This window comes from Dendronephthya gigantea, unplaced genomic scaffold (assembly GCF_004324835.1).
Source record: "Dendronephthya gigantea isolate DGI-Jeju-01 unplaced genomic scaffold, DenGig_1.0 000201F, whole genome shotgun sequence".
NCBI lineage: Eukaryota > Metazoa > Cnidaria > Anthozoa > Malacalcyonacea > Nephtheidae > Dendronephthya > Dendronephthya gigantea.
The window spans coordinates 306,855-332,876 of record NW_021163211.1 but is presented as its reverse complement, the minus strand read 5'-3'; the positions used below and the strand labels follow the sequence as shown (position 1 = coordinate 332,876).

Sequence of the window (26,022 nt, the reverse complement as noted above, 5' to 3'; positions counted from 1 at the left end):
CTTTTTTCTAGGACTATGTATTTTATTCAATCACACAATTGTTGATAAATAATTCTATATAATGATCATACATCCGAGACTTTTTGTCAGTGTCTACCTTTCTTGCGCCCCTATCAGTGACGGATTTAGCGTTATCTATATATCATGATAGTCAAAATAGATTATAACAGCGCTCATTTGAATATATCTATATATATTTACATTTTAGTATTTAAGATTGGAGATTGATCGAAGATGGACCCTCTTACATTTAATTGTTTATACTTCGAATTCAAGTTAAATCTGTAGATTTTCCTGGGGTAATTAAAGGCTATAAGTACAAATGGTAATAAATTGAGACATACATCCCAAAATAAAAAGTATTAAAAGCAAAGTATAGAACGAATAGCCTTGTTATACTACACTGAATATTCACCAGGTTCGTAGTCTGGATTGAGAGCTAAAGCTGCTCCTCCTGTCGCTCCATTTGCTACGGCTGATCCAAATGTTGCGGCGGCAATTCCCCATCCGACTGGCCCCATTAATGCTAATGATAATCCACCAGCTACTGCCCCAATACCAGCCCCTATCGCCGCTCCTTCGCCAGCGGTGAGAGGACGGTCTTTTGATTGATTGTCACCCATTTTATGTGTTCAGGTTTTATCACAAAAGAGTTCAAATCAAGAATCTAAACTGAATAATGTAAAACGAGCCACAACATGTTATGCAACAAAGCGGAAACCCTGTTGAGCGTATACTGAATTAAAAAATAGATTGAATATCAAGAAACCATTCAGTGGCGCAATCTTCAGAACAAGCGCCGTTTAATCTCCTCTCGGGTGATCCAAGACTCACCTTGCTTTAAATTTCAGTTGAAAGCCGATGTGCACTGAATACTTCTTCGTACCGTATCAAACAGAATAATCATAACTTAGATGCATTTTGCTTTATATAACAGAAGCTAACCAATAAAAAAGCTTCTAAATTTGGGATTACGTCAATATTTGCGGCAGTTCTATAGGGAAATCCCGAGAAAGTGCAGGGGGATTTGCACTCTGTTTCTGAGTACTAACTTTCCTCGAATACGAAATGGGACAACTTCGAAAAAATGAAAACACGTAAGAGTATTATAAATTTATAGATTTTTTTGGCATTGTAAACGCTACACATACATTATGAAGGACCGCATAATAGTAAATTAGTAATAGTATTTCTGATTGATTATCACACAATTCTCAGGTTTCATTTACGGTCAAACCGGATGTTCCCTTGCGAACAACACTGCAATATTGTGACGGAATGTTGCAATTGCAAGTCGCACGCGATTTCGAATTCGAGCCACATATTTAACAAACGATCAGTATTGATATAATATAAAAAATATCGCCAATTGCTGACCTTAGGGGGACGTTATTTAGAGTACAGATTTCATGTTTGAATAATGACTCTGAAGCATAACTACTAAACTACTCAGTTTTGTTGTCTTAATCAATATGCTCAGCAAATTCGACAACTGCAGGCGTAGAAATAGTAGTTTTTTTTCAATCCTGGTTCAGCATGCATGCAGTATTGTTTCCAGAAACTGAAAGATAATATTTTCTTTACCAGTCCCAAATTTGAAAGCGCGCAATCGCAGGCGATGATGCTATTGTTTTGAACTACTTGCCAATACAAGCAAAATTGCAACATTGCGTCACAATATTGCAACATTGCTCGTAAGAGAACATTTATGTGGGCGTCAAGAATGGGTAGGGATAGGCCCTTCTTTTCAATCCCCAAAATGCTGCAGACAGAACAGTAGGAAGTGACAGATTAGATTGCTGGACACAAATCGTTTGTATTTTTAGTAAATACTTAAGACACACCTTCGACTGTGACTTTGTAAATACACACGTCCGCCGTATCAGAAACAGCGATCAAACTGAATGCGTAACTGCTTAAGTATAGAATATACTGACCTTTCCTAAGGTTTTTGTCTGAAGGGTGCGACTTTACACATATCGATTTTGCAAACGCTAAGCGTTTTAAAACTTGATGCAACTCCATGCAATTTTCCAACCATACAATGGCCTATACCAACATTCTCACTTCGCCCACGTCGGCAAATGTTAGTCACAAGACTTCACTTATACTTGCATTCTCATTATAGTCGGTCAAGTCACATGATGATCCCCAAAATCCCGACTCGTTCGCAACACCCAAGACCAAGACCCATACCGGTCTAGGGGATTCGCCTCGAGGGGTAAAATGTTCAAGACTCAGTGGGGAATAGACTTGCTCCAAGTCTCTCTTTCATGGTCTTTCTGTAATAGCACAGATGATGGTCTTTCTGTATCGATCTACTATAGTGTATATAACATGCATATGCGCAACAGAACAAGACAAAAGTCGAAACAAGCTTAGTGAATCAAAAGGAAATATTCTTTATTTTCAAACACACGAGGTAACCACGTGAAACTTTTCGTAACTAAATAAAATCGCTATAATAGAAACAGTCTAATTTGCTGCAAGTTCTTCAGCCAGTTTATCAGCTTTTTGGATGACATCATCAATATCACCAACCATATAGAATGCGGCTTCGGGAAGATGATCGTATTTACCTGAGGGAGGTGAGAAGATGGTAAGTATAATTCTTTGGTGAATGGTATCAGAATAAAACGCATCGCGCTGCTTCACAACGCAAACGCAACGCTTCACATAATACAAAACCCGTGGTCGGAGTGTTCATTGAACATTTGTTTTTACCACCTATATTAACAGATTTTATTCTAAAATGCGTAAACTCACCCTCTAAAATCTGTTTAAAGCTATCGATGGTTTTCTAAAAAGAGGAATACAGTATGCATAAGTATAGAACATTATGGCATTTCCTTGCAAGTAATGTATGAAACGTGAGAACATATCTCTATTCCCGGGTCCTCCGAGCACTCCAAGCCCAGGTATTTTGCCGCCCCGCATGATCCAAACTTCTCGCCGGCATTGGAAACTGTACGCGTAGCGAAACGAACTCACCTCGATGGGTACAAGCTTGCCGATATGACCGGTGAAAACCTCGGCGACCTGGAACGGCTGCGACAAGAATTTCTCGATCTTTCTCGCCCTGGAAACTGTTAGTTTATCGTCTTCAGATAACTCGTCCATACCCAGAATTGCGATGATATCTTGTAATGATTTGTAGTCCTAAAACGCGTTATAGATTAGTATACTGTACACTGCGGCTAGAATGAACCCTCAAGAATACAGCAAAACAGTTAGACCGTTTATGTACAATAGTTCGCTTGCCCACACGGATTTAAATCACGAAATCGCCGCAATAGCTCGAGATGCTTACCTGCAGGATTTTCTGGACTCCACGTGCAATGTTATAATGTTCTGAACCGACAACATTAGGATCCATGATACGTGAACTAGAGTCAAGAGGATCAACGGCAGGGTAGATACCTAACTCTGAAATACCACGAGATAAGACGGTGGTGGCGTCCAAATGGGCGAACGTCGTCGCAGGAGCCGGATCAGTTAAATCGTCAGCAGGTACGAAAATAGCCTGACAGTGAAAAAAAAGAAGAAAATGACACCACAAAATAATTAAATAACAATCTAGGGTGTTGTGATAATTGAAAAACGTTGACCAACTGTTGCATAAACTGGCCTCAGGAGTATGTGTGAACAAAGATTAACACAAACCAGTGATTCAAAGAACATTTCGTCTGTACCCTACATTCTGACAAAATATTTTTCATATACAGAACCCAGAGGATAACAAATACAGTACGGTACCTGTACGGACGTAATAGATCCTTTCCTGGTTGTCGTGATTCTTTCTTGCATAGTACCCATGTCAGTGGCAAGAGTTGGCTGGTAGCCTACAGCTGATGGAATACGACCCAGCAAAGCTGACACCTAAAATGATAGTCGTTGTTAAGAAAATCTAAGAGACTGAACACACCAGAACTGATTCGAGGTAGACCATGTTGGTATTGAGTGGAACCCAGAATCTTGTCTTTGAGGGAAGGTAACATTGTTATCCACGATCACAAGAAGTACATACTGTACAACTTTGGAGATGTTTCACAATTTTTTCGTTACCACATCTGAATAAGGGCACACGTGCAAGATAATAAAGCAAGTTTGCACTATCAAAGTTTGTGTCAGGCTTTGATCACAGTATGTATTTGAAAACGTAAAAAACTTTCGAAGACGTTGGGGGCTTTGAAGACTCTGAACGCAGAAAACAGAAACTATAGTAGTGCAAACCTAGCCATCTGCACATATTTTTACCTCGGAACCAGCTTGAGTGAAACGGAAAATATTATCAATGAAAAGCAGCACATCCTGTCCTTCTTGATCACGGAAGTATTCAGCAACGGTTAAACCAGTCAATGCTACACGAGCACGAGCTCCAGGTGGCTCGTTCATTTGTCCGTATACAAGCGCTACCTGCAAATGAAGCCAAAACCAAAATTACGACAAATTTTACAAAATAGGCAGTATCAGAGTAACATTCCAAACGTTGCCGATCATGTTCATCGGCAATCACGACTTTTTGTCGACCATATACTTGTAAAAGCCAAAATCAAAGACTTGTTTCGAAAAGTTTCGAACACTTAGAACCTTCAGTAACGTTTTGAGCGTTTTCAGCTTTTGTTTTATGACAAAACGATGGTAACCGATGAACTGGTACCCGCTTTTTTACCGAAACTTTACCTTCGAGGATTTATCTTTAAGATTAATAACACCAGACTCGATCATTTCATGATACAAATCATTTCCTTCTCTCGTTCTCTCACCAACACCGGCAAACACGGAATAACCACCATGCGCTTTGGCAACGTTGTTAATCAGCTCCATAATGAGCACGGTTTTCCCCACACCAGCTCCTCCGAAAAGACCTTTTAAACACAATGCAATCGCAATCAGTACGAACTGTAACGATCAGAAATTGGCTAATAACAAAACAACCGACATGCGTGGACATTTTGACAGTCCAAATACAAGAGGCCTCATTATATTTCATTCCAATTCATTAAGACAAAAAAGTGTTAACTGAAATAGTTTTATTTCGTTTGCAGGGCAAGCTTGAAGTAGCTACTAGAAACTGGCAACATGCAACGTATTTTTAACCGCAAAATTTAACGCGACTGTCTCCATACCGATTTTTCCACCTTTAGCATATGGTGCCAAAAGGTCAACAACCTTAATACCAGTAACCAATATTTCTTGCTCTGTGCTCATTTCTACGAATTCTGGTGCTTCGGCGTGAATAGCTGATCGTCTAAAGAATGTTGAAAGTGGATAATTTAAAAAAACATCTGTGCAAAATCGAGCAGTGTATATTTAGAGCATACGTCATAGTCACAGTGCAATAAGAGAACAAATGTTTTTAATGTTTGTGAATAATTCGTAGGCGAGACAAAATTTACGGACATTTTTTTGGACTTTTTAATGTTTGTGAATGATTCGTAGGCAGGAATTATGCGGGTAAGTAGATAATACATACAAGTCAGTAGGAACAGGTCCGCGTTCATCAATAGGCTCTCCGATGACGTTGATGATTCTGCCCAGTGTTTCGGGGCCAACAGGAATGGTAATTGGTCCACCAGTATCAACACACTCTTGGCCACGAATCAATCCTTCTGTACCATCCATAGCGATAGTACGAACAGTGTTTTCACCTGGAACAATAAAACTATATATTTAAAACATTCAGAAGCAATGATTCAAAAGCAGGCCAGAGCTAGACATACAACTGTATTGTACATTTCGTCAGCAAAACATGTTCCCAATGTGCATGTAGACTACCCTTTATTTACTGTATCCATTAAAATGCAAAGGGCATATTAAAGAGCTGAAAAGGGCGTATTAAAATTAGTAGAAATACAAAGTTTGTTTGCGAAATGTTGTAAATGCGAAAAATATAGCCTAGCAAAAATGGCAAACATGTATACTTTTTTACTATGCATGGAGATTGTTACCACATTCAGGCAAAATGGTAATGATTTCCATAGTACAAAAGCATACAAAATTGGCCAACTTAGCAAGACCTGCACGGTATATTTTCCACCTCTTGCAAAATTTTGCAACCAAACTTTACATTTCTACTAATTTTATGCTCTTTACAGCTATGGTGATTTGATTGTATTTTCTTTCATAGATCAAAAAGTAAATACAGTAGTAGTCTATAACGCTATAATTTAGGTCAGCTCATCATTTAACACTCCAGGCCAGTTGAACACTCTCAACCAAAGCAGTTTCGGTAATTTTTCTTACCTAAATGTTGTGCTACTTCTAGAACCAGTCTAGTTGATCTTCCTTGCACCTCTAAGGCATTCAGGATTGGTGGAAGCTCATCATCAAACTGCACATCAACAACAGCACCAATTACTGCTGTGATTCTACCAGGGGTGACTTTATTAACAGCTGCAGCTTTTGCAGCTTCTTTTGCAGCATCATTCTTGTTTGTTGAAACAAATCTTTTCTCTGAAAGTCAGATAAATACAACTATAAACTGCATTGCCTAGTCGAACATGCACAGCAGTCACATGCGACTTGATGAGAATTGACCAGACCAGAACCAAGCACATAAACTTTTTGTTAAGACCTATTCCTAGGGATCAAATTAGACTACTCTGTTCTGGTAGAAATTTGTAATTATTACAGTCAGGTGGGGCTGTCTAAGTTCGGAATTTCATATCAAACTTCTGAATTTGAAATCGAACTTTGCAGGCAATTTGAATCGCTATAAAATCGCCACTATAAAATACCAGGCAAAGCAATTTCAATGCAAAGAAATATTATTATTCAATTATACAACTCAGGTTTATCTATGTCAGAAATTGCCAGAAGATTGGTGCTAACAAAAGCCACTGTTTATAATACTGTCATTACATCTATTGACAACAATTGAATGGAGCCGAAAACTGGGGGAAATTAAGTACGGACGGCAAGAACTGAAAACAAATTTTTTTTTTTTGCATGAAATTGCTGTGCTCTGATATTTTATAGTGGCCATTTTAAAGTGATTCAAATTTCCGAAGTTCAAATTGAACTTTGGAACTTTGTTGAGAATTACAAAACGGAAGTGACAACTTTCCCACCCACTTGACAGCTTCCACACATAGTTTGCAACTGGAGTGTAAAACGTTTTCTGAAATTAACTGTAAATCAAAAATGTAAAGCAAAAGGACAATAGTAAATTGGCAAAAACAATGAAAGTCATACGATGTTTTTTTGCCTGGTTCTTATGCTATCTTAGATTTATCTTACAGGTTTCACCATTACTACCATGTGTATTGGCAATCTGGTCCTATTATATATTGCTAGGAACCACCAAAATTGGTCACTAGAGGACTGGGACATAATATTGTTGACTACTAAATACTTGTCATGTGTTCCTTTATCATACCAACCCTAACAATGCTGATGTCATTAACAACAGATGCATGTGGTTTAACAAGATCACTCCTTGAACAATTAAGCTGAACTTTGTACAAGTGTAAAAAAAGTACAATTTCATCAATTTGCAATTCTGCAAAGATTATTTTAAAAGAATAAATGTAACTGAAATACGCATGAAGACACTACAAAAAGCATACCTTCACTCCTTTTAAAAAAAAAATTATAAGTTACTATTTTAAAAGTAAAATCTGTGCATATCACAAATTTAAATACGAAGTAGGAATTTCATTTATTCTTCAGATTATATATAATAAAATTTCGCTATATTGATGGCTTACAAGCCATTAAAACGTACTGCTGGAATACCAGGTTAAATCTGTTTTCTCATAATCTCACGTCCCTATAAAGCACCAGGCTAAAACATTATACCGGTACAGTGAATGCAACATGTGGAACTGGGAATTGAGAAATTTCTATATATTTCGGCCATTTTAACATTGAAATTTTACAGGTAAGCAAATGCTGGAAACGCTGCATAGAAAACACTTACCGAGATTGAAGCATCCTGGTACTATTCTCTTCTGCAAATGTCGACTATACTGTGGATAAATTGCTTTATTTGACGCCGCTTTCACGACTCTCCGAAACGTGTGAGCCAACATGGCGGTTGCGAACGAGAGAGAAGACGCTTTGCTGGGGGCATATATTGCCTAACGGCGACGAGCGATTATTTGCCGAGCTTTCTCGAGATTAGAACGAAACAGTTCCGAACTTCTCCGAATCGTAAAAATGCAAAAAAATGCAAATGGCGAGAAGACGGGAGTGGGGTTCCAGATTTCGGATGCCCATTATACTGCGATGACCAGACTTTGGTATTTTTTTTATATTGTATACAAATTTATCTGACATTTACATATTATATTGCTTTATAAAAGCTGCCGCCATTGCCTTTTGAATTACAGATAAACAAATACAATATACAACAAGTATGTTGAAATGAAGGCCCTTCTCCAAAGAAAAGGGTATAATACATTTTCTCTCTGTAATTTTGTATACATTTTTTGTATACAGGAGGACAACGTGGCATGCGAGTGAAATTCCGTACGCGCATTATAATTCTATTAATTGGCATTATCGTGTTTACGGTTTGTCTCATTGTTGGACCTCCAAACTCGAGATGGTTAATAGGTTGTTCTGATGAAACGCTTTGCTCAGACGAAGGAGAACATGGACTTGAAAAACACCAAATTAGGGATCCAAACGCCGGACTTATGATTGGAATGATAAAAGACACGGCAGACCAAAACATGAGAGATGAGGGGTACAGCAAGCATGCGTTTAATGATCTTATAAGCAGACGGATTGGTAGTCACAGAGCAATTCCAGATACAAGGCATGAAAGGTACATACTCAAAATTGAAATTTAGATGTCATGCTTCAGATCCCAGGTCTTTTTAGGCAACAAATAATAAGTTAAGTGTCCAATTGTACGTGTCACAGGTCTGAAAGTTATATAATTATTGCGTGATTGTATTTTTAGTGAAGGAATTTTGTTTCATGATTTCCAAATTCACTCTTACCAATTTTTTCGTATGCACAAGTCTCAGCCTTCATGAAGTTATGCGAGCACTATTTCTCTAACCTTTTTTCATAAGTAATCAAGCCTTGCTGTAGGTGTACCATATTTCGTATTATTTTAATATAATATTTGATTGGTTCCTGTAATATTAATTGGTTCCTGTAATATTTCCCTACTGCATGTATAATTTGGAGCATTTACCATGATTCAAGTATTGTATTCTCTGTCTATGGCTCACTAATATAATAATAATATTTCTTTAATTTTGTTCACATTTTCCAAAGGTTTGCAGCTGCAAAAAAACCTGGGGTTTGGAGGGCTGGTCAAACTGCAGCCCTTGTAATAATTTTTGCAACATTTTTTTAAAATTTAAACACTATTTCCTCATCCCTCAACCACAAAAAATGTATATATTTCTATATATATTTTGTCTATCAGAGAATATATGTCTTTATTTTTAGCTACCTGCCCTTCTGCATAACAAAATTAATTATATGCTACTGTTAAAGAAATATGACTATCTTTTTATTGTATAATGAATAGCACAAATTGCATTGCACATGTGAAAGAGGTCGATTTCCAATGTGAAACATATAGAAACATAGCTGTTGTTATGACCTACACCATGCCCCCTCCCTAGCTTCCCCACATCCCTTGAAACAAAGTCACTTAATTATATTTGCATTTTCAGCCCCTCCTTCCAATCATAATTTGCATCCAATGGCCCTAGCTGTTGGGCATGTATGAATGTTAAGGAATAACACTGCATATTAGCCAACCAGAAGAAGTTGCAATATCAAATCTTGTTCATATTACGATTTTGCAGAGACATAAAATATTGGAGTAAATTCAACTTGCAAGTACTTTTTCTTTTCAGTTGCAAGAAATTGACTTATTCTGATAATCTTCCAACTGCAAGCGTTATAATTTGCTTTCATAATGAAGCTTGGTCTACATTGTTACGTACGATACATAGTGTTTTGGAAAGAACACCAGATCATTTGTTACAGGAAATAATCTTGATGGATGACTTCAGCACAGAAGGTACATGCATGGAAAAACCTTTTGCAAAGAATGTATTAGCTAAGCAGTGCAGTAAATATTTTAGAATAAAATATATTTAGTTTGGGAATTCATGCAGGCATATTCAAGTTTTATCTGATTTTGTTTCTGTTATGGATGTGCATATCACAATCATTGTGTCTATGAATGAGTCCAGGTTTACTGCTATAGATTTACTAGGTTACCAGGGCGAGAGTTTACTAATTGTTGGATGAGTAGGGTTTACTGTAGGAAACCAGATTACTGATTCCTAGAGTTTATGTTATAGGGTTTACTAGACTTCTATAAGAAGGGACTTCTAGAAATAGGGCTTCAAGTTTTAGCTATGTAATAATTAATGAAAATAGCTTCCTGTATTGGTGACAATTTAGTCTTCTTCAACTGTTAAATTTGATTCCTGTGATCCTCAAGATCCTCAAGATATTTTTTTAGCGAACTGCTATGTTTGTAAATATGCAGAGTAGCACCATCACAATTATATTACTTCAGATGACTGACATGAGTCATTTGCACAATCACTATATATAACTGGTGTTTGAAATATTTTATCACAGTTAGATCAGACATCCGTCAGATTGTCAGACTGTATAGAACTTAGCTGTAAGCCTTATTACTCGGGCTACCGTGGGTAGAGAATCGAAAATCGAAATCGTTCTAGGGGGCTAGGAGCGTTTCTCCCGCGGGTGTCACGAATATGCCATAACACCAAAAATTAGGCGTGACAAGCTCAAGCCAGATAACTGTAGCCCGAGTGAACGCCTGAGCAGGCGTCTTGTTGAGGTGACTTTGACAAATGAGGTCTGGTCAATATCTTTACTTTCAATATCAATATATGGACATTTTTGTTTGAAAGAATTTCCAAATATAATTGACTACAAAATTTAACTTTTCAGTGGGAGAGTTGCATGACTTTAGCGTTTGTAAATTTTCCCGGGGAAAGCACAGTTAAGCACTGGTTATATATACCTCCTCTTTAATAATTATTCCAATCTATTGAGTGTATTCAATAATATAACGTATTCCCGTTCAGAACACTTAAGAGGGAGATTGAAAGATTACACGAAGAACTACAGTAAAATCTCGATCCTTCGCGCTGTTAAAAGGGAAGGTCTCATTCGAGGCCGTTCTCTCGGGGCTTCTGTTGCAAAAGGCGATGTCCTCGTGTTTCTGGACAGCCATTGCGAAGTGAATGTCGACTGGTTGCCCCCGTTGCTGGAGGAAATATTGAGAAAACGGGACACTGTTGTTTGTCCGATAATCGACATCGTTAACCCCGACACGTTCCAATATGCCGCTTCACCTTTGGTCAAAGGTGGCTTCAACTGGGGGCTGCATTTTCAGTGGGAACCAGTTGACCAATCAACGTTCGTTTCGGAAGAGGATTTCACAAAACCTATCAGGTAGAGTACATTCCTATAAAGTTTATAAAGAAATTTTTGTATATTTTCGTATATCACTTGCTATATATCGTCATCGATATATAAAATTCGCAATCATTATCAGATCACCGACCATGGCAGGCGGGCTGTTTGCAATTGATAGAAAATATTTCAGAACCCTTGGAGGATATGATGATGGCATGGAAATTTGGGGCGGAGAAAATCTTGAAATTTCGTTTCGTGTGAGTAAGATTGACAAACTAACCACTCGATTTTTGATTTTGCCTAAGGCAAGACGGTCAGCCGTTTTCACAACAACATTGAGCCAAAATACTGTTTCTACGTCTGGGAAGTCCAGCCAGTACCACAGTTTTGAAAGTAACAGCTTAGATTAGGTGAAAGTGGGGAGATATAGTCGTGTGAGGTTTGCAAATTTCCTATAAAAAATTAGTATTGTAAGCTGCTAGCCTTGTTTACATGCACGAGTTTCAATGTAAACTGATCAAAGATGCTGTTTTAACCATAGCCAGCCCAGAAATGTGTTCGTTCTTGTGGCGCTCGCACGAATGTAGTCAAACATTCGGGAGAATGTAGTCAAATTACCGGCGTTTAAACCGATGTTATTTTAAATATTATTTTCATTTGTAATTTGCAAGATATTCGGGCCGTAGTAAACGTTGTAGTATATTTTAGTAAAAATACTTGCCAACCTTATCCTAATAATAGACCGAGTAGACTCACGTACACGTGCAAACGCCACGAGAACATTTCTGGGCTGCCTATGTTTTAACATATGGTTTTAACCTATAGTGTTGCTTATATCACAATTTAGCCAGAACTACTTGGCTTCAACACGAAGGCAACTCTGTTCCGCTCTTAAGGATAATAGGGATCGCATGTAGGACGGTAACATGACAAGCGTATGCGCCTGAAGTCCGTAATTTCTCTGAGTGCAAGCCACGCAGACTTACCGAAAATCTGCATTTGTTCACAGATCTGGATGTGTGGTGGTCAACTGAAAATCATCCCGTGTTCACGCATTGGTCACGTGTTCCGACAGCGCCGACCGTATGGGCCGAACGGCAAAGGAGACACGATGTCATTCAACTCAATGCGTGTTGCCGAGGTATGGATGGACGAATACAAGAAACATTTTTATGAAACGAGACGCCATTTAAAAGGCAACGATTTTGGCGATGTAAGTGCGAGGCAGGACCTACGACGGGCGCTCCAATGCCGCTCATTCAAATGGTACTTGTACAATGTCTACACTGAGTTAGATGTACCTTCTGAACGCAAAGGAAGCAGTCTGATATGGCGTCGACCCATCGCAAAGAAAACCGTGGTCGTCGCAAATGGCAGGGTAGGTGATTTTTGTGGGATATAAGATGCATCGTGCTAACTATAAGGGGCTGATGTATGGAACATTTCGAACCGATTCGATTGTGCATGAAAACATTACCATTAAAAACAGGGTTGTATGTTCTTTTGTAATCTAATGTGCAGGGTTTCACATATTATAATGGCACCATTTTAAAAATAGATGCGATTTAATTGTTGTGGTAATCATAAGATTTTAAAGCACCCGTAATTTACGAATTCATTTCATGTGGGAATTTAGCGGTGTCGTAATTTGCTAACCCCTTTAACACTCTCGTTTTTACCAAAGCTCGCCAACTTTCTTGGAAGTTGTTTGGATACGTCTACGGAGTCAGTGGGAAACGACGCCGATCTCATTCTTCGCCCTTGTCGTGCTGTTCGTATCAAGGTATTTGATTTTATATATGTCTAGTTTACATGCTACTGGAGAATTCTCAGGATTTTTGAATGGGGATAATTTATAGCTCCGAAAAAAGTTTTAGTTCCAGTTGTAGTAAATCTTAAAAGCACGATTTTAATCCTTGAGATTTGGTTAGGATTAGAGTTAGATTGAGGATTAGGGCTAAACCTAACCAACCACGAATCTAAAAACCCACAAATCCTAAAACACGATTTTAATCCTTGAGATTTGGTTAGGATTAGGGATTATATTGAGGTTTAGGGCTAAACCTAATCAACGACGAACCTAATTTAAGACTATAAGACTTAGGATTAGGATTTAGGCTTATATACATTAACGCATAATACAGATTTTTTGTTTATCTGTAGAACTCATGGACTTTCGACGATGCCCAGCAATTAAAATTGCGCCTGAAATACTGTCTTGATGTGAGAAAATTTAACTTCCCGAAGCTTAGTAAATGTCACGAAGACGGTGGCACTCAACAGTGGATATACACCAAGGTAGTGGTGACTATATATAGAATGATGTAATGCAAATTTGTTGCCGACAAAATTTACGTGCATTGTTGAGATACCCCTGGAATAAAACAAAATTGAAATTCAAGCCCCTGCACTCAATTTATTGGCAAATGGCACGGCACGACTAAATTTGCTGCCCGTACGCAATTATATTAGTGTTCAGGCTACCAATACAAAGGCCCAGCACGGATGGAATTGGTACGGGTACCCGCCAGCCGTGCCGTGCCGACAAATTGAGTGTAGTGAAAGGGGCTCTAATAACTGGTTACTGGAATACTGGTATAGTAGATGACTGGAGACGAATCTATGGAGTTTTGAGTTTTTTACAAACTATCCTAAGGGGTCACTTCTCTTCGACAAATGCGTTTGTTATTTCACCGCGTAACAGTTCAGTTATCATTTTATGTTTTTTCAACTCCTAAGGAAACGAGAGCTCTTTATCATCCGGCAAGTGGGACATGTCTGTCGCAATCTCCAACAAACAATGCAGTTATGGCAATTTGTAATGAGTCGGATTTATCACAAAGATGGGTGTTCCTCGACACGTAGTCCCTAAATATTGCTCTTGGATACATCGAGATACAGTCAGATATATGTACGCTTGTCGAGTCTGCTTGTTATACGAAACATCATAGTTAGAGGTCATATGATTCAAGTGTATGAAATCAATTTAATATTGTGATGGTGCTACTCTGAGTTACTAACCTGGCAAGCTGAATTGTTGAAAAATTACCTTGACCACGTTAGGAATCGAACTTGCGACCTTTGGTTTGCTAGCTCTGACGCACACTGGTGAACTTTGCTCGCACACATTTTACTGGTGACAATTGTCAACTATCTTCCAAGTCTGCGGGAACTATATCGAGATATTTTGTTATTCGTGCTCAATTTTGCGACACGAATGACAGAATATCTCAAATTATCCCTCCAGGCTAGGAACATGTGTAGGCGACAATTGTCAGAGTGAACACATGTACGACGACTGAACGACGGAGGTCGTTTTCAGTGATTTTGCATGCCAACGAATTCCAGAAAATAATTTCTGCGGTTTTTGTGTTGGTTGGCCCTAATTTATATTACTCGCGTGCATGGGACAAGTCGACCACTTGTTTAATAATTACTGTAAAGTTTATTTAACCATTGGTGCTGTGTATTTGAAATATGATTGGTTCATTCGTAGTCACATGACTTTAAATAAATGCAATGTTTCCCGCTAGGGAAATAAGTGAAAAATTGTTGCCCGCATATTGTCATAACAAAGTTTTTTGAAATGAAATTGTCGTGTAACATGTGTTTCTGTTCCATATAACAAAACACTTAATTTTCGCTACACCTGGGGAAATAGTGAGTTTTGTTTTCCCTCGAGTCTCAATGTTTCTCAATGAGGTGATGAATGAAAACGGAGATGGTTATTTGAGAAAGGCGATCTGAAAGATCAGAAAATTTTAAATGTAAAATAATTTTAGTCGCGTCGATTGCAAATCAAACAATAGATAATATACCTTATTTATTTAATTATCATCTCATTACCTATTGTTTGGATTGCATTTGACGCCACCAAGATGCGACGTATAAACTAGATCCTGGACTTACGTATTGAATTTCTTTGAGGCCCTTTCAGACGTCGAACTTTTCAACTGCCGAATCTAATGCAGAGTTTAGCTCATCAACATTAGGTTCGTAAGTCTAAAACGGACATGAGACGACCTTTTTCTTTGTCTGTCACTTCGACAAAACTAACTGCCGTCATTTAAAAAAAAAATACAATTCTTTCGTAATAATCCGAGGTCGATTAAGAAATCAAATCAGTGGCCAAAAGGATGAAATTCTTGGCTTCATCGCAAAAAATCAACCATTTTCTGGAATAATATAGTGACACTTTTGATAAAAGAGCATGCACCATAGAAGATTTTAAAAAATGCTACATACTATTTTTCATATACATATATATATTTCACACAATTAACAAATAAAAAGTAAATACATCTTTTGCGTGCACACTGAATTAATAAAAATAATGAGGTTCTTCACTAAAATTTTATCAAATGTAACTATGTCTCTGACTGTTTACAGTCTGCGAAATTCTGTACAGATCCTCCTGATGTGGGGCTGCGATCTAAGCTATGCTTAAATAGAGCTGGGTTTTTTAAGACTCTAGCCTAGGCAAGCAAAGCATAGCCAGTTTTAATTAATTATTATAATCCGCAAAAATACTTGATTTACTAACTACTGACATCACCATGCAAGTGGCATTAAGTTGTTTGCACTTACGCTTAGCTGTATATATACGATTATATACAGTCGATTTCGCAAAACGTTGTCAAAATATTCTAAATTAAGATCCCGAATGGGTCTTTGAGCCTGTTTACAGTTGCAATTTTGCTGCGTTTTCTGGTGCGATTTCACTTGTTCGTAGCGAGAGAAGAATAGGTTAAATGACCGAACACGTGAGGATGATAAATTGTGCATAAATTTCCAAGAACGCGAACTGAATAATAAAACAGTCAATGCTACCTCCTCCTTCCTCTATCTACCTGTATACGTTCTTAACATTTTCACTCTCTTGCATCAGTCAAAAAGAGAAAATCGCGGCGGAAACAGCTTCCGTAAACCGACAATTAGATTTGTGCTGGTAAGTGCAAAATGTCCACTATTCCCTTATATATATAAGAGTGACCCAAGGCTCATTGTTGGGCTCAAGTTGGCCCTAATTAACAAAACTAGCTAAAGTTGAACTAACTATCTAAGACGCTTGTCACATGACAAGCCTTTTTCTTTTGTACTCTCCTCAAAGAGTTGAGAGCGAAAATGTATTTTCCCTTAATTTATTCCAATCGTGCCACCTTGTTGATATATTCAATCTTCAATTGCCTCTTTTGAGATAGCATCACTTGACCATGAAATCCTCACTTGTCGCACTGATTACACCTATGATGGAGGTCAAAACATTAAGGACGAGTATTGCAAGTAAATTTGAGCTTGCCACGACTCTGGAGACAAGCAATGGTTGGTTAACAGCCATCAGCCTGGCCAAAGCGCGTCAAATTGTCTCTTAATACAGCAGGCTCAATTTATCGGCAGATTTTCACTGAACTACAGTTTTTAGCTACAAGAGTAAATTCTGTTCAAGACAAGGGCTGACAATATGAATCTGAACAATAGGGAGAATTTCCCAAATTTGGACCAACATGAAAAGCATACAAAGACGAAATGTATCACTCTTCAAAATTCTGTTGAATGTAATTTTTAAAATGTAATTAGGCTCAAAGAGCTGTCGCTACAAAATAGTAATCCAGAATCGCTCATTGAAAAACTTATTCTTCTAATTCTTCAAGACTAAAGTGCCCAAGAATATTCATGAAACAAGGCATTGAGAAATTAATTTGATAACAATTATACTATGTAATGTTATGACCAGACGACAGTATCTCTGCCCATATATGTATGTACCTGGAGGATGTAAGACCAGCACTTGAAGAAGGTCAGACAATGACATGACACCAACAACCTGATCTTCTTTGTCGACCACGACAAGACGATGAACCTAAAATTCAAATCAGAACTGAATAAAAATTTCATTGAAAACCAAATAGATACAATCCACACGACATGAAAATATGCCGACTAACAAATTGTATTCAATGCCTTCAATTAAACACATTATTCGCTGCATTACTTTTTTTTCTTCAGTAAATTCACTTTCGAATACGCTAGGCCACTCAGTTAACCCGAATACCTCACTCAAAATTTTAATTAGTAGAAAATAGAAATTCCATGAGTAATAAACTATAGAGGCAGAGCATATGTCTCACTAGCAGCCTCTCGATGCATGTTCTCAACGTTTAAAAGACTAATAATTTATTCTTGTAACCCTATGTTGTAACCATAGATTTTTATGGTTGTAACTTACGCCTGCTTTGACAATTCTTTCGACCACGACGTGTAACGGCTCGTTCAGTCGACATCGGTGAACACCTTCGAATCCCTTGATATTTGAATTAAGGTAGAAAAAAAGTTAGTACTACAGCTCTTAGCAAATGTTATTTCAAAACAGTCCACATGCACACGAGTTACGAAACCCAAGACAAAACAAAACAAGGAAGGGTTTTTAAAATGAGACGATAAAATAGAAATCCAAGAATAGTGAAAGTTCAAGCATTAATGTTAGTTCATTTGACCGAAGCTGGATGTTTTGAAGTAAATTAATTGTTGGGACCGTTATAATCCTCTCGACTTTAATATCGATATACTGTACAATAAGTGGTTGGAAGTGTAACTACAGGGAAGCATACATGTATAATGCTGCTGCAGCGTGTATAAGGCTATTAATACGTTCACACGGGACTATACGAACCGTGCTAAAATACTCAGGTGTTCACCCGGTTCTATGGTTGGTGTGTGTATAAGGCAATACGTGTATAAGGCTATACGTTCACACGGGACTATGCGAACCGTTCTAGAATATTCGAGCGTTCACCCGGTTCCAATCGGTCCTATGTGTTCACACAAGGAAGCCGAATTTTGTTTCAATTTTCAACATAATCTCTTTTTAATAGGAAGTCATACAATGGAAGTATACATGCTATACTGTTTCCACACTATATCCATAGTGTGGAAATGGCAATTAATAGTATGAATATTATAAACTTCCATCAGGAACGTAGCTAGATCGCCTAATTTGTTATTTATTCATGCTTTTTACATACCGTAGAAACAACAGCGTACAACGCACCCCCCTAATTAAACTTCTAGCTACGGCCCTGACTTCCATACTATTTCCAACTAGCCATCCATGTCATTTCCATAATATGGATTTTGAAAAAATTTCCGTGATTACTTTTTTGATAAACCCTGTAGATGGTTTACAAAAGTAGCAAATAAGGAGTATAAATATTCCGGCCAATTCCAGCAAAAGATTCATTCTAAAAGGAGCAAATATACCAACCTCAGCCCTGTGTTTTAACGCTTCAATAACTGGGACGTCCAAGTTGTTGTAACTTTTCTCCGCAGCCAAATTCTGCATATAAATTAAGAAAACGATTACTTCCTTAGATATTATTATGAGTCTCAATATCACATAACTATGTTTTACATAATTATAGGAACGAAAACCCCACTTACTATAACATCAAATCGTGCGTATATATCCACGACGACGCCTAATAAAAAAGTATAAAAACCTGATAAAACACATGCACGCATGCCATACAATCTATGAATGTTCGGAGCAATTATAAAATACCTGCATGGCTTTTAACAGTGAGACTCTTAACAGTGAATTCCATATAGAACTACCTTACCATGTTATATGGTATACTTGATTCACAGAACAAAAATAAACATTATTTTTTTTAAGAAAAGGGCAGTCCTATACACTAAAATTGATCCTCTAACAAATCTTTAATATAATCTATTGGCGTGGGGCCAGTTGTATGAAAGCCGGATAGGCTTTCAATTGAAGAGGATTTCAATTTAGGAATACTAAGGTTTAATCAAAGTTTCAGCCAACAACGGGCGATTTTAGAGCGATTGAAAAATCCACTATCCGGTGGATAGGGCTATCCGGCTTTCATACAACCGGCCCCAGGTGTTTTATAATAATGGACCCTTTCGATGATTACGTCACAACATTATCGTTTTAAATTTAGAACCAGCTTAATTGAGATGGATTTCAAGTTTTACTCTTACAAGGTATGTGCAAAGATGCAAAACATCCTTCAACACATGCATGAAAAAGTGCATGAATTTCATTTTGTTAAACAAGTGTGAAAATAAGCCATAACACAAGAACGAGGCTGTGGCCTGCTTTTTCATGCATGTGTTGAAGAAAGATGTTTTGCATCTTTGCACCTGGCTCGTGAGGGTAAAACTTGAAATCCATCTCAGTTAAGGTGGTTCTAAATTTAAAACGATAATGTTGTGACGTAATCATCAAATGGGTTTATTGTACCCTACTTTGAAATGAGCATGCCTTCGGTTACCTGATGCCAAATCTAACCTCAAATCACGCTACCTAGAGTTGAAATTCTCTGGACCTGATTTATGTTTAATGAGCATGATGGGCATCGAAAATACAATACTAAAAAAAATGCAAATATTTTGCTAGCGAGCCATTTCTTTGCAAGTGGAAATCCAGCCTTACCATCTTTGTCCACAATGGGCAAGGCAGATACTTTATATTCAGCAAACATATTCAGTGCTGTAATGAGCGGGGTTTCTGGATTGATCTAAAAAACGTAAAAAAAAACTAACATGAAACTCCTTGTCACCGTAAAAATTTTCGTAGCCCGCTTCCCAAAAGTTTGTATGAAATATTTTTTTAATTAGAATTATTAACACATACCGTAGCGATCTTACACAATGTTCCAATACTAAGTTCTCCTAACGTCTTGTACATAAAATCCGGCATGACCAATTTGGAGAACTACAAACAATCAAGCATTTCATAGTGTTACGCTCTTGCGTGTGATACTCTCGGAGGGACTAGGGATAGGACTGGTGCAAAAATCACGAGATTCAGCCGCAAGGTATAAATTTTGGTCCGATTTCCAATGTATAAAATGCATTTTTAAGTTTGCAGGAGGGGCAGAACTTGCTTATATAAGCCATCCAAAACACGACGCAATTTTTAGACAAATCAGCTTCGGGGTTGCGTAGTTATAGCCTAGCTGGTTTTAACCTCTTTTTATTCAGCGAATCCCACATAACGATCTTACAACATCAACATTTCTTCTTCATTATGCAGAATGTGACGCAATCTCTTTTTTCTCTCTCAACTTAAAAATTTGTCAATTTCGACGTTGATTAGTCAAGGCGGGAGGAAGATATATATTGTGGTTGTAGGGCCATTTGTGTTGGATTCGCCCGAGAGAAAATAAAGACAGTTTGCCATTAAATTTACGTTAAATAATAAATACGTATACACACAAAACAACACAGCTAGGATAGTTAAGCCTCCAGCAAAAAACACAAATTAGCTAGTTAAATAAATTCTTGTAAAATTGTAAAGAATGCGCGTTAAAATTTTAGAACCATGCAATAACACAGAAAAAACTTATGTTATTGTTAAGACGTTTTTAATTTTTTGCAAAACACAGATCCCGAGATATATCGGCCACATTATTATCAGTCCAGGTTCTTTAATAAACTGGGTATAGGTCATAGAGGTGTATGACCCAAAAGTCTATTTCCAGAGCTACCCCCTTCCTTCGCCTATTTTGACCTGGTTAAGCCACTGCAGCAACTTGAGCAGGTGTGTTTTTCTTGTTTGAAAGAGATCAAATTGGACGATTGTAGAATGTACTCACATGTTCATGTAGATAATGCAGGATTCTTTTGTGTGTTATCACAAACAAGAAGTTTGAAGATGAAGGGTCTATTACTGGTAGGCGATGAATCTTGTGCTTTATTAGATATTCGCAGGCTTCGTATAAACTAGAAACATATGTATGCATAATTATAGCTATTTAAAGTTCTGTACAGTATTTAAAATTAGAACAATTTAAAATTTTCATAGGAAAAAATTTGACTAGTCTCGTTTGCAGACACCGAAAAAATTGATGTTTATGAAATGTCTAATGACCTCGTGTACATACCTAAGTCTCAAAACGCCTATTTCACAGGTGGTTATTAAAGATTACAGAATACGTATTTAAAAGGAAATTGAGAGCATGTGAACCAGTGAATTTTTCCAGTTAAAATTTCATAATTCATGCATGATTCGTTTTTACTGTGCGGAAGCTTTAAATCTTCTGTGCATGTAAGTCATATTTTGTATTACTGGACTAAACTAATCGTACTGTATACATGTATGCCATTATGCCACAACGGAAACTTAGGAAAAATTAAATACATTTTTCCTTAAAAAATATCTCATGAATACCTTTGGTAAGGTGAAATTTGGATCAAAGTAGAAGGCAATTTGTTCTTTGACAAATCTGGTAATTGAAAATATACATCGTGATAGGTCAGGATGAAAATATAGATATGTGACGACCACTGTACTTGACCGACAGATCAGTTGATTTAATGGATGTAAATTAGTGCTATAACTTGAAATCACCTCTCCAAGTTTCAATTCTGTGTTCTTCTACTTCTTCCATTTGTACCTTAAAAAATAAAATCAAACTTTTTATTGAAATGCTTGTCCCAATTTAGTTGCTAAAATAATGATTGACCAGTAGGGGCGTAGCGTCCAGGTTGGAGGGAGGGGTGTGTGCTTCATTCTATCACAGTAAATTCTAGATAGATCAACTTATTAGGGGGTTGATTTAAAATCGAAATTTTATATACTTTCCGTCCCGGCCAAATCTATTAGTACTGCAAAAATTGACGGAATTCCAAATTCTGAAATTTGGGGTAGGAATTACCCTTATCTTATCAATTAATATCATACATAGTAGGTAATTTATTAAAGTGCTGGGTAAAGTAGAAACGTCAGTATTTCGAGCTAAGGCTGGCGCAAATATGAAAATATATGCATGTGGCGGCTCTCTATTCTAGCAGTGTTTGTAGTATATCTTACTTACCAACGGTGATTTATAATATGAAACCAATATATTGATGAAATCTGAGATTGTTAACATTCCTAAATGCGGAAGAAATAAATTAGAAATTGCATGAAGAAATTCCTAAGCGAATATTGCGAGAAATACCAGACCTACCCACATAGTCTTGCTTAGTATTGTCCCATAATGGGGCTGACCTCACACCTGGAAAAAGAATATAAAAAACCTAAGCTTTGGTGAACGTGGCTACATAAGTAATTTCTCCACAGAGCCCTGATGGGGTGAAGTAGTATAGGAAACAGAATCAGGCCTGAGGTACAGTATGTACTGTCTACACATTCTTGCCACATTATCATGTATGATGTCATGCAATCAAGTGACCGTGTTGTATTTACCACATCAACAGCAGCGGCAACATTGCCAACAACAAAAACAACAGCAGAAAATAATATAATATGCATCTCGTATCTTCATTCAGCCCTTGTTGCTGCCACGCACCAGTATGGCAGCACACTATTCTTGACGTACTCGGCCCATTCTTACGCGCGACCTATTTGTATATTGTCAAGATCTCGATTTGTGTCGAAATCGCTATTTTCGATGCAGTTTGCCTTTCAAAATATATCAAAAACAACGCAAATCGAACTCGTTCATAAAAATATGAACACTAGTAAACTGTACTTCTTATTTATGAAATAAAAAAAAACTGGTTGATATGCACTTTAAGGGTGAATTTCCACTGGCAGAGAAACAGTCCTGCAAAATATTGGCATATTTGATTAGAATTTTACAGAATGACTTGACTGTCCGCTCGACTGTTCTCATTTCGAAAGAAAATCTGCAAATACTTCGCTAGCCAGCTATTATACAGCATTTCTGGAATAGTTCAACTTATATATACATTACCGTTAGCAACTAGCGCATAGAATGCCTTTTTACCTAAAAAGTGAAAAATAACCGAATAAATACTTACAACAAAAAATACAGTACATTTTACTGCGATTGAGCGACAGCATTTAATTTACTATCTATTCTATCTTCTCCGACCTCTCAAACCCAAAGCTCTCTGGTTAAATTCGACTAGAAACTGTTCACAATGTCTACTATATAGGTTAAATCTTGCAAATTCCTTCGCCGTAGCGATAATCTATTCACATTTTAGCACTTTTTGACTGGAAAAGTGGAAAAATTATTTTGAACAGGGAGCAAAGTTATAAACTTACAATAATCTTGTGTCAAAAAACAATCTTTGCACTTTTTGCACAATATCATAGCACGTCCGACATTTTAAGTAATTGGCAAATACAGCTCCTTCCGTGTCATCCGAGATAACTAAACAAAAAATAAGGGTTAGAATAAAGCAAGAATAGAAAAACGAAATGTGACGCATGAGGGGTTGTGTGTCTTTCAGAAACTTTTCAAATCCTTCTAAGTAGCCGATTGATTTCATATAAGATACATAACCATCTTAGATCCAGGGTCTTTTACCTATACTAAGCTACGGCGGAAGCTATATTACCTGGGTATACCAGGTCGACCAGATAAACGGTTCGGTCCGATCTAGCGAAACAACGAAGTCAGTCCCGTTGATGAGTATCCCCGTGATGTATATATAATATATATATATAATATATAATATAATATATAATATATATATATATATATATATAAGATATAATATAATATATATATATATACAGTAGGAGGCAAAAGTTTGAGTCCAGTCGTTGTAGCATTCCAGTATTAAATCCTGGCAGCGTATTCGAGATAAGACATGCGTGCTAGTTTCAGTACTGAAACTATATTAATTGCACACTGTTTGGTCCTAAGATGATCAAATTATAACAAAATAAAGTTCTCATTCCTTTACACTGCCCAAGATGGGTGGGAGAAAGGGCATAGTGATGGTGCACAAGGACAAATAGTTGCATTAAGTATTGAAGGATTCTTTCCTCGTAAGATCGCAGAAAAAGTGAAATAAAAGGTGGTATGCAACTAACCTTGGAGAGGTTCGAAGAAACTAAATCCTACTCAAGCAAACTTTTAGCTGCTTTGGTCATGCTCGGTTTGGCAATATTGAAAGATTTAATAGGATCCTAATTAAAGAAAAGTATCATCCAATTCTCAAGGACATGGAATTCATCTGGCACAAAGATGATCGCACGTCTAACTACATGATAATCACCCTAAGCACAAGCACATCTCTATGTGCCAGAAATCTTTTAGAAGCAAACTCATTCTGGTGATCTCGTTGTCATGGTTTCCACCTCATATTCCAGATCTAAAACCTATGGAGCACTGTAGAACCGTTTTAACCGGAAGAGGGCGAGGCACAGACCCGCCAGCCAGGCTGACTTGAGGCAAGTGGTCAACGAATGCGGCAAGGTTTGAACGTGTGACATTAAAAAACCTATGGAATCTATGCGAGCAAGAATAAAGATCATTTCAAGAGCAAAAAAAGGGAACTAAGCAATGACATGTAAAGCATGTTTGCACATTAAAATACGTAAAATGAATATCAAACATCTCATAGATGTTGTACAGCATGTATTTTCTGTTACTTATTACTTTTCTAGTTCACTTATCGGTAAAGTTTGTAGAATATTAATATAGCTGCTAAAAAATGAAAACAGTCACTGGACCTCAAACTTTAGTATAATTATAATATACTAATATATAAATAATATATAATATATATATATAAATAATATATATTATATAAACACAGGATGAGAAACACGGGTTATTCATTCGAATTTTATTTAGCTACTACAGAACGGGTTCGTATGACAAGCGTTAAGCTTGCCACACCTCATCAGGTAAATAAATTCTCGATAACGTTTTTTTTTGTAGCACGCAGATCGTTGTTACGGTGACATGTGCTACTACTGTTCAATTTTTGTACTGAGAAATTAAAAAATAATTTCATAAAACAAATATCAGCGGTAAAGAAATATTAATAAATAATATCTTAGTTTAGATTCAAAATCAACTTATGTTATGATACTCTTGATAATTACTGAAGTATAGCGCACTTTGTCATGTTATGGGCCTATAGCTTCAAAATGTGCTTCTATAATCATATTTATTTGATTCGGTCCTGAATGAAAATTTAGACCAAATCCACTATATTGTAGAGGAACTTATTCTTGCGACGCGAAAATTAAGTATTTTATTAATATTAATATTGATGAAAGTTATCCCGGCCTAGATATCAAGAAGAATTTTTAAACGTCGTACCTGACATGGCTCATCCAGGTAATATCATGAGGAATCTAAAAACATTCCGAAATTGTGTTAATTCGAAGTCACTAGTGATAAAGTGAGAAATAATAATGTTTGTATACCCGAGACCGATCGAATTCGGTCGGAGGGACCACAAAACATGTTTTCTGAGGTCTCGGTAATAAGTTTTTATTAATACCACTTGTCAAAGAAAAATTAAACAACAAGTAAACATAAAGACATAATTTCAAATGGATTAAAGTTGCTATTTCCCATGGAAGCGCGTTATCTCCCTCTGCGGAGGGTGGCGTGGTCCACTTTAAATTTTCGTCACTCTCTCTGAACCAATGAAACGATAGGAGGACCAAACTTTAAATTGACAAGTGATATAATAATACAAATAAGGCCACGAGAAACACGTGAAATCTAAGAGACAAATATGTATTATACGTAAAAAGCAAAAGACTCTAGCAGTGTTGAATTTCGACCCAGAGCTAATAACAAATACAGTATAGTAAAGTAGTACACATCTCCAATCAAATTTACTATCAAATCTGACTTCACTTACGTCTCCACATTGACAAAACGCTTTTCC

At 37.1% G+C, this 26,022-nt stretch overlaps 3 protein-coding genes across 4 annotated transcripts; 1 reads left to right on the top strand and 2 right to left on the bottom strand.

The window, feature by feature from the left end:
• Positions 1–2,382: 2,382 nt before the first annotated feature.
• Positions 2,383–8,068, bottom strand: LOC114539384 (ATP synthase subunit beta, mitochondrial). The gene is made up of 11 exons (XM_028560011.1): positions 7,925–8,068; positions 6,247–6,456; positions 5,477–5,651; positions 5,130–5,251; positions 4,684–4,868; positions 4,258–4,416; positions 3,757–3,879; positions 3,311–3,523; positions 2,992–3,159; positions 2,767–2,800; positions 2,383–2,579 (listed from the first exon to the last, which is right to left on the bottom strand). The coding sequence occupies exons 1-11, from the start codon at positions 8,034–8,036 to the stop codon at positions 2,476–2,478; spliced, it is 1,605 nt and encodes a 534-aa protein (XP_028415812.1). The 5' UTR covers positions 8,037–8,068; the 3' UTR covers positions 2,383–2,475.
• A 101-nt stretch (positions 8,069–8,169) lies between these two features.
• On the top strand, positions 8,170–14,921 carry LOC114539383 (polypeptide N-acetylgalactosaminyltransferase 11-like). 2 transcript variants are annotated; one of them, XM_028560009.1, is made up of 9 exons: positions 8,170–8,246; positions 8,446–8,776; positions 9,831–9,997; positions 11,046–11,415; positions 11,519–11,636; positions 12,389–12,757; positions 13,064–13,162; positions 13,543–13,677; positions 14,119–14,921. In XM_028560009.1, exons 2-9 carry the CDS (start codon positions 8,460–8,462, stop codon positions 14,242–14,244), a joined length of 1,701 nt encoding a protein of 566 aa, XP_028415810.1. In that variant the 5' UTR covers positions 8,170–8,246; positions 8,446–8,459; the 3' UTR covers positions 14,245–14,921. The 2 variants fall into 2 exon arrangements, with proteins under 2 accessions (XP_028415810.1, XP_028415811.1); XM_028560010.1 differs by lacking the exon at positions 8,170–8,246 and having other exon boundaries at positions 8,270–8,776.
• A 1,652-nt stretch (positions 14,922–16,573) lies between these two features.
• LOC114539396 (5'-AMP-activated protein kinase subunit gamma-2-like) lies at positions 16,574–25,449 on the bottom strand. Its single transcript, XM_028560022.1, has 14 exons — positions 25,443–25,449; positions 23,109–23,141; positions 22,359–22,406; positions 22,224–22,282; positions 21,758–21,803; positions 21,578–21,632; positions 21,003–21,129; positions 20,039–20,119; positions 19,838–19,922; positions 18,817–18,854; positions 18,641–18,712; positions 17,606–17,680; positions 17,146–17,239; positions 16,574–16,623 (listed from the first exon to the last, which is right to left on the bottom strand). The coding sequence occupies exons 1-14, from the start codon at positions 25,447–25,449 to the stop codon at positions 16,583–16,585; spliced, it is 861 nt and encodes a 286-aa protein (XP_028415823.1). The 3' UTR covers positions 16,574–16,582.
• Between the last annotated feature and the right edge of the window lie 573 nt (positions 25,450–26,022).

Coding starts and splice junctions, on each gene's coding strand:
- LOC114539383 (XM_028560009.1), top strand. CDS start 8,460: ATGCGAGTGAAATTCCGTACGCGCATTATAATTCTATTAATTGGCATT. Junction 12,758..13,063: donor TGGTCGTCGCAAATGGCAGG/GTAGGTGATTTT, acceptor TTTTTACCAAAG/CTCGCCAACTTTCTTGGAAG. Junction 13,163..13,542: donor GTCGTGCTGTTCGTATCAAG/GTATTTGATTTT, acceptor GTTTATCTGTAG/AACTCATGGACTTTCGACGA.
- LOC114539396 (XM_028560022.1), bottom strand. Junction 22,407..23,108: donor CTATGCGCTAGTTGCTAACG/GTAATGTATATA, acceptor TTCTTTTTCCAG/GTGTGAGGTCAGCCCCATTA. Junction 17,240..17,605: donor AAAGAATTGTCAAAGCAGGC/GTAAGTTACAAC, acceptor TTTGAATTTTAG/GTTCATCGTCTTGTCGTGGT.
- LOC114539384 (XM_028560011.1), bottom strand. CDS start 8,036: ATGTTGGCTCACACGTTTCGGAGAGTCGTGAAAGCGGCGTCAAATAAA. Junction 3,524..3,756: donor GATCTATTACGTCCGTACAG/GTACCGTACTGT, acceptor TTTCACTGTCAG/GCTATTTTCGTACCTGCTGA. Junction 2,801..2,991: donor GCAAGCTTGTACCCATCGAG/GTGAGTTCGTTT, acceptor TCCTCTTTTTAG/AAAACCATCGATAGCTTTAA.